Genomic DNA, 14,287 nt, shown 5'->3' with positions numbered 1-14,287 from the left:
CCTGATTTTCTCTTTGAATTAATTAATGCAGATATCAATAGTTCGGATTGTCTCACTCTTGTGCTGTTGTATAACTTTGAATTTGATTTTATTTCTAAAATATATGTTGCAGTCTTTTCATTTTTGGAGCGGGTTCCAAATTATCATAACTATAAATTCGTCTGTGCTTTTGCATGTGTCTGATTTGGTGCAGGTCCATGTTAGATGTGCAAGACAAAAATTTCATTTCATAGTGAATAATACCTGTTTTAAGTTTCTTTGTAACAATGTTAGAAATAGCTTGTACTAATGATGGTATACCACTTATTTTTATTTGTTGTATTGCAGGTTCACAAGTATCTTCATAGGTCAAGAAGAACACGTACTTTGCTCTCATTGTTTGTTGAAAAATACAAGTAATACTTAACAGTAACTTGCAAGCCACAATCAAAACCCTGTATTTCCCCTGTAGTTATTGAAAATTAAGTTTCCAACTTTCTTTTTTGCATTGTTTAAACCACTGGACAACATCTCGTACATAGCTATGAGCTTTAATTTGGACTGATATCTCAGCTCCACAAATATTAAGACTCGTGTATAAATCTGCCCTTTTTAGATGCCTGTTGATGCCCATGTTACGATATAAATTATTTCCTCAGTCAGCTATGCAACATAGGGTTATGGAATTCTGATAACTACAAGACTTTGCTACTGAGTAACACATTGCATAAAGCCCTAAAGCAGAGCATTGCTTACAAGAGCAGTTGTGTTCTTCTCTCAAACAGTTCACTGCAGTTATTTTATATGTACTTATCTGCACTTCTCCGAGTTTATAATTGTCATTGAGGGAGTCTATAGTCTGGAAATACTGTACTAAGCCCTGAATAGATGGTACCTCTAATAGTACACACGTACCTGAGGGATGGCTTCTACCATATTCGCCTCTTCTATGAGAATCAAATATCTTACAACTCCCATTATCAGTACAATAGATACTGACACTGTTTACATTCTAATGTCAGAATAAATGAAGAGTAATTTTGCGACACGAGTAATTCAAAAGCCCTCTCTGTAGACATACTGTACTGATATTCCTCTATTATTGAATCACAAAAATGTAAATTACCAGTGTAGCTTTCACTTTACTTAAGCTGGTAAGTTTTCTCAGACAAAGCAATCATTGACAGTCATTCTGTTTGCATTAAATAAAACTTCCCTTTACATCAATCATAACAGTGTTGAATACAATTAATTACCCATCTCCAAAATTTGTACCAGGTATGTGCTCCTTTTATCTTATTAGAAATCAGAGCAATCAAACTCATAGTAACACATTGTTTTCCAGCATTTTCATCGAAGTACATAATATCACCTTAACTATATGGTGCCTTGATTGTTAGAATAGGATCAATACCATGTTTTGGAGACCCAAAATTTGTTTCAATGTCATTGTACACATTCAGTGTAGCCCAATGACCTCTGTGGCTTGCATTCTTGTGCACACTTGATAATGTATTACAGCTATACAAGGATAGATATTTGCTCAGAGTCTCTACAACTCAACAATTTTCGATTCAGTGTTGACTGTTTCGAAAGCCACTTCTTTCTCATCTTTTGTACAAACTTAATACTGTCATTACTGCTGCTTTTTCTAACTCTGCATTTGACGTAGCAATACATTTTTGATGAGATAGGAATGTTTTTAAGAATTCCCCCGCACATCAGTTTCTTAATTTACTTGTTTTTACGTGAAAGCTTTACTAGTTTTTTTACTGGCATTCTGCTATGCTCACGATCGAATCGTCTTCGCACATAGTACTCACCACTGTTAATATCACAACGATTAACAAACACCGCATGATGAGATCTGAATTCTTTTGCATATTCTATTTCTTTTGCAACATCATTTTGTTGAGCACACAACGCCGATTCGTCACACTTTTGTTCTATGCATGGCGCTACTTTGTCCAAATTATACATCATAGCATTTATTTGACACCGCGTTATTTTGTACCAAACAAACATTCCTGCAGAACAAAAACGTGAATTTAAAATTCGCAAAAAAGCGACATAACTAATGAAACGAACAGAAAAATAACAGCGGATAATATACTCTGTTTGAGCAAAAGCATAACAAATGTAAGCTTAATAATCACGATAGAGGACACATAAATATAACAATCATGTTTATCCTCACTGGTGAAAGTCCAACATGGCATCTTTGTTGTCGTTTCCCAGGATTTGATCACGAGGCACCTTGCATTTATCCTGACGCTGTGTCGGACCGAAAGCTCGAATCAAACAATTTTCCTCGAAGTGCACCGAGCAAATCACAAATTAAGCCTGTGGTTGTGGAAAGGAATTCTTCCTTTTGATTCTAACAAACCGGACGCACAGATCTCTCGTTCTGTAGGTTGGACTCGCATGCAAAGCCACTCTTGCCGCATTGTTGGTGCGGTTGCTGCAGCCCTGAACAACACAACGACTTCCTACCATATTGAGTTGAAAGATTTACGTACTTTGCTAAAACATAAACTCGCTGGAATTGTCTAAGAAATTAGCCATGTGTCGGGTTTGACTTGGGAAAACAACGTCACCAGGTTTCCTGCGAAGTTTCTTGCGACCTGCCCTCAGGCATTGGTAACCAGATCGTAGGAATAATGGTGGAATAATGACGGATTAATGGTGGGCGAAAATTATAGATTATAATCGCGAAAATAATAGGGTTTTCGCCATCGCACGAAGCTGAAATTTGGTAATAATGTTGATGGGGATGTTAACTGTTAATTGAGCGGAAAAGAAAGGTGTGTCAAAATTTCATCGTAGTAGCACTTTAAGCTTTAGTTAACATTAGATCAAATTGACTTGGAATTATTTGTAACTTAAAATTAGTATTAAACAATCCTAGCATTACATTAATATTAGTCTACATTAGCCCTAGCCATACCAGTATTATAGATTAAGCCTATATTAATATTAGACCTAACTATTTTGGAATTATTTATAACCTTAAATTAATATTAGGGATATTTAATACTCGTAAATATTTAAGAACTTTTGAACTTTGGAACTTTGGACTGTTTATTAATAATTAGTTGGGGCCAAGCCCATGTGCATTAGCACTTTTATTTTGTAACTTATGTGGTTTGTTAGGAATAAAACCCTCTCAAAACTTAATATATATATATATATATATATATATATATATATATATCATTAAGCAGCAAAAAATCATTATCCACCTACCTTCTTGTAAACTATACCAGTCAAAGAAGCTTCAACATGAACCGCCATTGGAAACGTGGCACAACTACCTTGGTGAGTGACAATCGTTTGAATAAAACAGCTCACACAGAAAAGTGTTGAATAAACAAGAAACATTTCCACTTTGACGGGGGAATTAGAGGACATCACCGCAGTCTCGGTCAGGAGAAAGCTTAGTAGAACAGGCTGAGTCATCGCGCAAAATGTCTCTAAATTTGCTAGTTGTACAATCAGAGCCATTAAGTATTTGTCGACAGCTCGTAGGACTGCGTTTCTCAAACGAGGTTCAGAACTTTGGACTCTTCCAATTTTGATTTCTTATTTCTATTTTAATTTCAGTTTTTCAGGCAAAGATTTCGTGCTTTCAACATCTAAGGAAGGGATATCGGTCTCGTCTAGAGGTCGCTTCTTTCCTTTTTCGATAACACTCGATAAAAAGCCAAACGTAAATCTGCTACAGATTGTAGGTCCTTCTTCAAATTCCGCTCCCAGCTTTTCGCACTTCATATGTGGATTGTGTCTTGTTTGGTATCAAGTTCACTTCTGACTGCTTTGTTTTGTCAGGGTTGATGTTGCTAGTAATGATATCATTGATATCTTTGCTGTAGTTGTTCACCAAGTTACCTTTCGTGACTTAACCTGAAGATAAAAAGATCTATTACTTATCAAAGACTTCGAACGTACCCTCTTTGCAAAACAAGGGCGCATTTCAGAAAAGGCCTTACAGTTTAGGATTACAAATGAGAGAACTTGAAGTCAGTTCTAGTTTAGGGAGTAGTATTTTGAATCAAGAGAGAATGCATTATCCTTCTCTTTTTGAACTTAGTACAGGTGGGGAATCCTTTCCTCAAACCGCGAATAAATCAAACCACTCAAGATTTTAGCTTCCAATTGCTTTTACATTTTAACTTTCCGGAGACAATTTTAAAATTATCGCGTAAAAGTTACCTATCCATTTACTATTTGCGCAGCAATCAGCTTTAATTTGTAGTACCATAGGATTCTGTTGTGAAGTAGGTTGAAAAGGTCATCTTTTAATTCACACTCTAATGAGGAAATGTCTGTGCAGGACTATATGGCTAATGATATGAGGGGAAAAGGGTTTTTCAACCAGGTCGAATGGGGTTGTTACTTTCTGCGCTCCAGAAACATCTTCCTTATCATTCAATGCGAAAACTTTTTTGAAGTCGAAAACAATTATATTTATTGCGATATCCTTTTTGTAATAATATTTTACTTAATGTACATAATTCTTAAAGTAGGTTGTAATTTTTATTTTTGAATATTTTTTTGTGGGCTTTCTAGAAAGTAGCTTGTAGCTAAGTGTGGTGCCACATTAAATAAAGAACTACTACTACAGGGGCGCAAATCTACAAGAGCTAACGCTGATTTATCAATGTATCTCGCCAGAATGAATTAGGTGGTAGTCTGTTGGTCATCATTAAACCACCTAGTCTCCTGAAATGTGGTGGTTACTTAAAAGTGCCTTGGAAATCTGATTGGAAGTTTTCTTTTTAGTGTTGCTTTCTCGTTATCTGGGAAATTTGCGCAATTTAATGCAAAAGAAACTGTGCCATTTCTGAATATTTCACACTCTTTAGAGCCAATCAGATTGCAAGGATCACCAAAAATGGCTGTTAGAAGAATCTGTAACTAAGGGGTGTGATACCAGTTTTATGTGTTCTGTGTGGTATATGCTAAAACAACTGATAACCTCAGTGTCGGTGAAAGTGGTGGATATTGTACCTAGCTGTTTCGTGGCTAAGTAAATATCGCTATTATTGTTTACGCAAAACGAGTCTGGTTTGTGGACCCAGGGAATTTAGAATTATTTTTATTACAATTTGCCGCATAAATCACGTTTTGCGCTTTTTATGGAATGCTGGAGTAACGCAAGTATTTGAATGCTCACGTTGTGTTTATGCAGAACTTCTAGCTGACGATATGTAGAGGAGAGGTCAGTCAACCAGATGGATATTTCACCTTACGTACATTTAGGTAGTGGAAAGGCAGTGTAAACCTATGACAGAAGTACAAAGTTTCTGGGGGTAGCCACGACTGGTGCGACGCTTACACTTATTTGTAGCGTGATGATTCAGGAGAAATTGAGTTTATCATTTCTACTCCCTGATATGGACTGAAGAATATTCTGACCTATTCAGTTCTTTTTTTCTCGATGTGAAGTGAAGCGTAATTCAAACTCCGCTAACAAAATTTATTTGGGAGAGGGATGCATCAATCGAGTATTTGGAAAATTGACTAAATTTGGTAACGCTAGCATCAACCAGTTAATGAAAAACATTTTTATTCAACCGGTTTCTGCTTTTTAAAACTGAAAATATACAGTAAAGCAAGGCTTCTTTGTATTAACATTCTAGTTCACTGAGAACAAACATTGTTTAAATGAAAAGAAAAATGAACATACACTGTATCCATATGGTTAGCAATGGAAGGTCTTACAACAGATTCCTAGTCTGTGCAACAAAACTGTAACAGCATTGAATTGTATTTCAATTTTCCAAAATATGACACATTAGCTGAATCATAATTTCTCGCGCTATTCTCCTTTGCGGCAGTGCTGGTTCGCTATTGGTGGTCGCTGGTCATCGCGTCACAGTTTGCAAATTAAAGATGATCTGGTTTAGGCAACCTTTCTAAGACCGCTGAGAATTCTTCAAACTGACTAAATGGGTATTTCAAGTAGTTCTCCTGTTTGGCCACTGACTTCATATTACGGCATGAGCAGGGCGCATGTTCATGTGGGTATGAGGGCAACATTCTTGGCGAAAATCCAGCCTGCCAGGTAAACCGTGGAAGATATGGGCCGTGGAAAGCTGGGTAAAACAGATTTTCAGGATGATACGATGGCAGTGGAGGTGGAGGCCGAAACTGGGCAAACTGGTTTGGCCGGCTGGTTCGATGGACATCATTTGAGACTTTCGCTTGTTTCCGTAACTTGGCCCGACGATTTTGGAACCATAACTGAAAATATGAAGGTAAATAGTCGTTAGTAACTTGTGTCATGCGGCTGGACAGAAGGCTAATGGTTTTGTTAATATGAGTTAAATACCTAATAAACATATACAAAACCAGAATCAAAGGAAACTGTGAATAAATGTGGATACATTGCGCTTGAATGAGTTTTGAAGATAATTGAATTCCAATGGACGACTCCCGGATACAGTTGAGACTTCTTGGTATTATTTTGAACTGCTGGGGTGATTTTGAGCGAATAGTCAGAGTTCACATTTCAGCTATCGGTCAGTACAAAATACAGACTGCAAACCGGTTACGAAATGCAGACTAGGTACAAAATGCAGACTGCAGACTGGGTATAGAATGCAGACTAGAAATTTTGAAAATTGTTATTTCTTCTGATACATGACAACATATGTCATCTTATAACTTACCGAGTGTCACGCAATCGCCTTTTTGGCAATCACTTTCATGATCATTTGCACTATTTCGGAATATTCCTTGCCCGTTTCTACGCATATTTTGTTTTTAACAAAGTGGCCACTGAATTCTGTTTTTAAAAAACTGGCCACAATCGTTCTAAAATAGAATTTCAAAGCCATCGTATAGTAAAAGAGAAAAGACAGCTTTTGTATGTGTTACGAACTCTTCACCTTTTAAACCGATATGAGTATATTTTCAATTTGTTGACAAAAATGTTGACTGTAAAATGTTGACCAAAAAGATAAGTTAAAAAATCTTACCCGTATATTCCTTGTAGTGAGTCCAAGTTTTTGTACTAATTCGTCTTCGTCCTCTTGTATCAAATATGGTCTCTGAGCAAACACTCTCTCCATTTCCCAGATTTCCAGAGGTGAAAACGTGGTTCGTTGCTTCCTTGTCATCTTTGGCCGCGCGGGGGTTGGACTACATTGGTTTGTATCGCTGTCCACGTCAGTCCTCTGGTTGTCGGTGTCAACGCTCGGCAAGTGCTCGTGGTTTTTCCGGCTGTCCTCTTTGAAGCTCCCTCTATCGCTTTCGGTAGTTGAGTTATCATTAGCTGAAACGAGACAAAAGATCAAAGAATGACTTCATTCATTAATGGCTAAATATGTAAACATTTTAGAAATTAACTATATGCATCAAGCTTCTGAAACCTAAGTCTCGAAGCAAGGCCTGGAGGTCATCATTTAGATATTTTATTCAACGTACAACTACAGAACATGGTTAATCCGAGAATCTAGAATTAATCTGCAAACCTCATCGTTTGTGTGTTGTACACTTTCCGTGTAAGTTGAGCACTTAAGGCCACGTATTACCGGGAGATGGTATTCTCTTGGTTTTCCGAGGAAACTGATTTAGTCGTATTTCTTTCATTGAAGATTGGAAGAAAATGATTATCCAAAGTCGTTATTTTCCTTGGACACTTAAATGACTGGAAATACAATCAGGAAAATCCCTGAACTTTCTCTCTTTTTCTCGTAAATAGCATTTATCAAAACTTAAAGCGAAATCGTTGAGAAATAGACTAAAACATTTAAGATATAAGGAACGCAACTTACCAGGAAGCAGCGAATATGACGAAGAACGAAAGGAGTTGCCTTCACACCCCAAAATCCGGGATATGGAAAAGGAAAGTGGTTGAGTGGAGACCGGTTCAAGCATAGGTCTGTGTGGAGGCAGACTGGCTGAAGGCGTTCGAGATGAAGGAGCCACGGACGAAGAGTTCAGCGGAACACAAACTGAAATATCCACATGCGAAGCCATCGTTAACAGACAAAAACACAGGATGCGTCTTCTGTATTGATCTGAGTGATTTGAATGCAGCTTTGCGGAGTTGTTACTTATATAGAGGTGTAGCTGTCAAGTAACAAGATTAAAGGCGGCCGATTTTTTTTTTGCGTCTTAGAGGCACTGTCCTCACCTTTCGGCCTGTTTGTGTCTTTCGGAAACCGACAAAAAGAGTGTGCGTTCCGAAGTTTTACGAGGCCGCTCTTATCGTGCAAGCCGGAACATTTAAAAGCGCTTCCGCGCGCTAACCTCAGTCGATTCCCGATTACTCAAACCCAGCCCTACTTCGAACGAAATTCGATTACTTGTAGAGATCTGTAACCGTTACCTTTTTCCTCGAACCCAAGATCAACGGTGTCTCATGGTAATTTCAAGTACTTTTCATTTCCTCTTACGCCATTTCTAAACAACTGTTCTTTAGATAACTCCAGCGATGTTTTTTGATAAGTGAAATAAAAGTGAAATCTGCACAGTAGTTTAAGGGAGTCAATAACTGAAAAACACTTTTATCACACTAACAATATTTTTACTACATGTGTTGGAAATAACATCCGCAGTAGACCCTTGTTCTTATCTTTGCTGTTGCTTGTAAAATGGCCGCTACCTTACAAAGGTATCTACAACAATTGACCTTTAGAATCGCCTCGTGGAGTTGAGATCAAAAATTTCGAAAATCGTCAATCGTGTTTCTCTAAAACGAACTTACTCTGCGGCAACATTGTTGGCTCGATATCTTTGTATTACAAGGTAGGGAAAGAGGGGAGAGACTAATCTTTGCTGGTCGCGGGTAAATGCGACGGTGCATGGGTGAACCCACTTTGACGGTTTTCCTTTTATCGGCTATCACTTTTGAGGTTTGAGGCAGAGTTGTTTTTCAACTCTTTTAGGGTCGTGATCTCACTGCGTGACAAATTGTTCAGCGTAGCCGTGAAACGGACAAATGACAAGCGTAAGAGAGAATGAGCGAGCCGTCGGATAAGATTATTATATTCAGGTAACATGCCGTTAAGAAACATAAACAGTGGTAAAGCATTCCATATGATAAACCAGTTTTTAGCCACCTCGAGTTTTCTCGGTCACCTCAAGGGCATAAAGTATTTGACACCTGTTGTTCTTTCTATGTTTAAATTTGCTGTGTGGTTAAAACTTATAATGGTTCATTTTGAGACAACAGCGAAGAAACCTGAAGGTGGCTAAGGGTATGTTTAGTCTAATTTGCTGATCAAGAGAGAGCGCGTGAAAATTTTGCCACTGACAATCAGTGAACTTCAGCGCAACATTTATTTACAGTTATTTTTTTTTCTCAAGTATGGAAGAAATGTGTACGTTAGGATCGCAAATCAGGCAGATTATAAACATTCCTCTGACAACAACTACATGTCGGTGTTTATACATTCTCAATGCAATTTTCACACAACCGAATATTGCAGATTGTTTGTGCCTCAAACGTTTCGTTCCATCCGTTTTACTTCAATTACTTGTTTCTCATTTTGGCAGACATTACAGCACTGAGCTACGCTATTGATTTCAGTCAGACGCTCCGCTCTTAAACGTTTTCAACCAGCCATTAATCCAACGTTACTAGAGCTTTTACTGCGTACGGAGAGAGCGCAGTGAGGTCCGTGTAGATCGCTAACGCCTTATTCCTTTCCTCTGTTCATTTTTCTTGTTGTAATAGTGCTAAATGTAGTAAAAATTTCGCGTGCGCTTTCTTTGTGTCATTTCGTAACGTTACGTAACGAAGCATGTATTTAACCGTATTGTTCATCGTAGTTTGTGCATTTCTGTCCAGTAAGTTCCACTGTATTGGTCATCGCTTCGTGCAGCTATTTCGCCACTAGGCAGGGAATCAACAATATCGCAACAAATTTTTAACTGTGTCGTTTCGCCCCTTTTGTTTGTCTCCTCGATCTATGCCGGCCGCCGTTATCGGTTATTACAATTAAACGTTCCGAAACCCGTGTTGATAATTGTGTTAGAGTTGTCTCTCCTTATTAATTAATTAAAGGGCAGTTATAGTCCGTATAAAAACGACCAGGCCAGTATTTCCCAATACAGCTCAAGCAAGCGATGTTACTATGTACTTTATCATAACATTCGGGAAAACCTCTTTAATCTTAATTTTTTGGCTTTCGCGAACAAAAATATACGGCTTATGACCGCGTCCGTGTAAATGGTCCGTATGGCAAATCCAGACCAAGTAAGAACGAATCAGAGCGCTCAGATTTACCTCAAGACAGTCCTGCCTTATACGACTTTCATAATGGCGGGCGTAGCGCGAGGCCTGGTGAGAATAGCATGAAAACGAGGTCACAAAGGCCTCAAACTTTCACTTTCCTCCTCGAGTTGCTTACGCGATGATTCTTTCAAAGCGATTTTTCTTACGGAAGATAATATTCCAGGCGCTTCTCTACTTGGACGAAAGCCTGAAGTGCTGAAAAACACAGAACTACGTTTGTGGCTTAAGTGCCACGATACATGCATACATACATATACTTTATTTCGACTCTAATTTTTAGAGTAGCTCTGTTGAGCTAATATCTTCGAGAAAGAAAAATACACAAGTCTTTCAAATTATAAATGGAACTACTACCAATACAATAATAAGAAAAAAATTGCTACTAAAAGTTCATTTTCCTTATGGCTATCTAAAAATCCTTAAATGATGTGATTGTTCTCCCGCTGTCCGGGAGGGAATTCCAAGTTTTTGCTGCTTGATATCGGATGCACTCAAGACCATATTTTGTTGTTTTTGGTATAGGTAGAGTCGGAATATTCTTTCCTCTCAGTGAATAACTTGAATTACGAAGAAAAAAAAAGTTAATTTAGATATCCAGGGTACATAGAAACAAATAAGCTCTTGAAAACTACCATTAGAGTTTTATAATGTCTTCCAGTATGTAAGGATGCTATCTTTGCTTTCTTTAACAGATCATCATAACTAGACAGTGAATCATTAAAAATAAATCGTAAAATACGTTTGTTCAAGGACTCTAAATCATCACAGTTAATCTCTATTGCCATAAAAATACCAAATAAGAGAGCAATATTGAAAGTGCGGTTGAATAAAAGCTTTATATAAACGCAGCATTACATTACTGGTAATAGTGTTTTTAAATCTCTTAAGAACACCAAATTGTTTATTAACCTTACTACACATCTGTGAGATGTGACAATTAAAGCTCAAATCCTTGTCGATAGTTACGCCCGATAATTCAATTGAATTCTTGACAGGAAAAGAAAATTCATATTCACTATTCGCACCAATCACCATTGCCTGATGCTTTTCTGGATTTACAATCATGCCATTTCGCTCGTACCAACTGTTAGCAATACCAAGTTCGTATTCCAGTCATGTGTTTAGCGTTTTGAGGTCCTTGTCAGACGAGTACAACTGTTGATCATCGGCATAGGCATTCAAGTTTGCCTGCTTAATGTAATCGAATAAATCATTGATGTGAATGTTGAAAAATATGGGGCCAAGGACACTTGATTTGACACGATGATTTGGGAAAAGGTCTGAAGACAGAAGCGGAGCTCGTGAAACGAGTGTGCGAGTACATCAGAACTGACAAAGATAAAACTATTGTTGACCCAGATCCAGACAAGATTTACAGTCGCAGAAAAGAACGATTGAGCACCTTCACTGAAGTTAGCGGAGAAGAGGGTATTTCGGTGCAGTTTCCCGACAACGGTTGGGGCACTTTGCTCGAGAAAATGCCAGTGTTTACCAGAGTCGAAATGAATCGCCAAGATAGTTGTACACCGCCTAAAAAGCATCGCAGTTATTAAAGTGCTACTAAGACGAAATTTTGATGTTGTGTTTGTCACAAAGAATCATTTATATCAGGTCATTTAGGAAGATTGTAACTTAATATTTCATTGAAATGAAGATTTACACCCCACAAACTGGAAAAAATCAGCCCCGAAAAGTTGTTTTTTCGCGTCCGCCATCGTGAATTTACGTTCCAGTGAGCCTGCGGTATAGAGCTGCGGCTACGCGCTTTTGGCCTATTGTCTTTTTATAGTGACGTCATTTTCTTAACTTCTCATGTAGTAAATTCGCTATTGTCTTGCTCCTTTCTCGGTAAAAATATGTCTCGTTCACCTTCACCTTTCGTCTTCGAGCGAAAGTCATTACAGTTACAGCGAAGAAAGTGAACCAGAGAGCTTTCCTGAAAAGCCGTTGCTCGAAATAGGCAGATACGATGACTCTGTGGAGCCGGTTCCGACCGAAGAAGAAGCTGCAGTATATCTTGAGCAGCTTGCCTTGGAAGAGGAGGAAGAGCAGATTTTACTAAGTCGTTTTTCCGGGGAGGAAGACATCGGAGATTGGTATGTATTCCGTGTTATGAAATACAAAAGCTTCCACAATACGAATCGAGAGAATAAAAGGTATGATCTTATGTGTTTACATTTTTGCCTTCCTCTTACTGCAGATGAAGAAGTGAGTTCAAAGTACTTTTGTGTATCTGACTAATTAATTAATTAGTCAGATACACAGATAAGTACAACTCAATGTCAATCATTTTTATGGTGTACACAGAGCTTGAAATACAATGTTCTTTTTATATCAGGTTCAAATGTATACATCAAACTCTGCGAGGCACTTAACAACTCCTTCTTACTGAGGGGAATAAAACACCACTACAGCAAACAAACTGCCTTGAAGGTTACCAGTCTGCTGTGAACCAATTTGCACCCAAAATGTTAGCATTCTCATATCATGGAATTCTAAGCAGGTATTTTAAATGAAATAAATTACTTAATTAGAAAAATAAATCACAAAGCCACAAATGTTTGGTTCACAGATATTAGTTAATTCCATTCTAAATTAGTTTCAATATTTGCTTGTATTTTCAGGATAATTCTAGCTGCTCTCCACTTCAACTGGAACTAAAACAGAGATCAGCAAAAAGATTCCCAGCGCAAAACAAAACTTCGTGTTACCTATCCTAAGTTTAAAGAAGGAGAGGGAAGATTGAGGGAATGCCGTGTCAAACAAAATTATGGTATGACAAACTTTTTAAACGAAACGAGTGTGCGAGTACATCAGAACTGGTAAAGATAAAACTATTGTTGACCCAGCTTTTGAGTTTCTAAACCAAATTGGAAAAAAGAAATTCATAAGATGTGTAAGTGTGCTTTGTAAATTGCAACTAAGCATAATTTGCTGTTGCTGTAAATAATTATAAGTAATGTCACTGAATTTAGCGCAGGTAACTCACTCTTCCCAATATGTGCCAGAGGTCAAAAAAAGTGATCTCTAATAGATTTTCCGAGGTGTGATATTTCGCACAATCAGCGCATAAAATCGTGTCTGTTTATCGATAGTTTATATTTTGGCCTCGCTTTTTTTTCGTAATTTTCTGGAAAACCAGAATTGCATACAGTTTTTCCTTAAAATCTACCGATTTAGTGGGTAGTATAGACCATATATTCTAGGTGGAAACGATTACCAGCTACTTTTTAGTAATTTAGTCCTTGCTACCACAATACAAAGTCCTACAAGCGTGCGATGGCAGGCAATCGAAATCGGAGGAAAGAAATCTTATCACGCACTTCTGATATACTCGCTCCAAATTATCTCGTTACTCCCACCGACGCAGCCCCAAACAGTTTCTTTCGAAACTATCAGCCTTTATTCATAAAGTATACACTACTTACAACAATAAAATACAAATGTATCTCGTCAATCCTGACGTTTCGAGCGTTAGCCCTTCGCTCCGACGAAGGGCTAACGCTCGAAACGTCAGCTTTTGTAACGTTACGGTGGCCAATTTACCATTTCAACTTTGTTGATATATCCAAATTATATAGTGTAGGCTTTAAATTGGCGATACTAAAATATCAAACATCTTGTACATGAGAGCGAAAATGTATAACATAAGAAGAACCCATAAGAACCTAACGTTTTGCCGCTCCTTCTCCTTCATGCGAAGTTGTCTCGTTGAATCCCATTCTGTAGATGGCTCCTTTCTTCTCCATGTGCTAGGCAAAGAACCGGGTTTAAGTTGCCGACGCTGTGTCGGATCGAAAGCTCGAGTAAAATAATCTTCCTCGAAGTGCACCGAGCAAAATGACAAATTGAGCCCGTGGTTGTGGAAAGAAATTCTTCCTTTTCATTCGAACAAACCGGACCCATAGATCTCTCGTTCTGTCGGTTGGACTCGCATGCAAAGCCACTCCTGCCGCTTTGTTGGTGCGGTTGCTGCAGCCCTGAACAACACGACTTCCTACCATATTGAATTGAAAGATTTACGTACTTCGCTAAAACATAAACTCGCTGGAATCGTAT

General features: G+C 38.0%; 1 protein-coding gene across 2 annotated transcripts; it reads right to left on the bottom strand.

Moving 5' to 3' along the window:
• Positions 1-5,559: 5,559 nt before the first annotated feature.
• Positions 5,560-7,772, bottom strand: LOC148730694 (homeobox protein DLX-5-like). Of its 2 annotated transcripts, none has more exons than XR_016002072.1 (2): positions 6,654-6,844; positions 5,560-6,225 (listed from the first exon to the last, which is right to left on the bottom strand). XR_016002072.1 is itself a non-coding variant. In XM_088762097.1 (2 exons), exons 1-2 carry the CDS (start codon positions 7,101-7,103, stop codon positions 5,869-5,871), a joined length of 498 nt encoding a protein of 165 aa, XP_088618223.1. In that variant the 5' UTR covers positions 7,104-7,772; the 3' UTR covers positions 5,560-5,868. The 2 variants fall into 2 exon arrangements, 1 of the variants encoding a protein (XP_088618223.1); XM_088762097.1 differs by lacking the exon at positions 6,654-6,844 and adding an exon at positions 6,963-7,772.
• Positions 7,773-14,287: the final 6,515 nt, after the last annotated feature.

This window comes from Stylophora pistillata, chromosome 5 (assembly GCF_964205215.1).
Source record: "Stylophora pistillata chromosome 5, jaStyPist1.2, whole genome shotgun sequence".
Classification (NCBI taxonomy): Eukaryota; Metazoa; Cnidaria; class Anthozoa; order Scleractinia; family Pocilloporidae; genus Stylophora; species Stylophora pistillata.
Note: the sequence above shows the minus strand (reverse complement) of the source record. Positions and strands in the feature narration are given on the sequence as shown.

Bases quoted from the DNA above. Each gene is read 5' to 3' on its own strand.
- LOC148730694 (XM_088762097.1), bottom strand. From the start codon at position 7,103: ATGACAAGGAAGCAACGAACCACGTTTTCACCTCTGGAAATCTGGGAA. The intron at 6,226-6,962 runs GTAAGATTTTTT...TCATATTTTCAG, and splicing joins TCACTACAAGGAATATACGG to TTATGGTTCCAAAATCGTCG.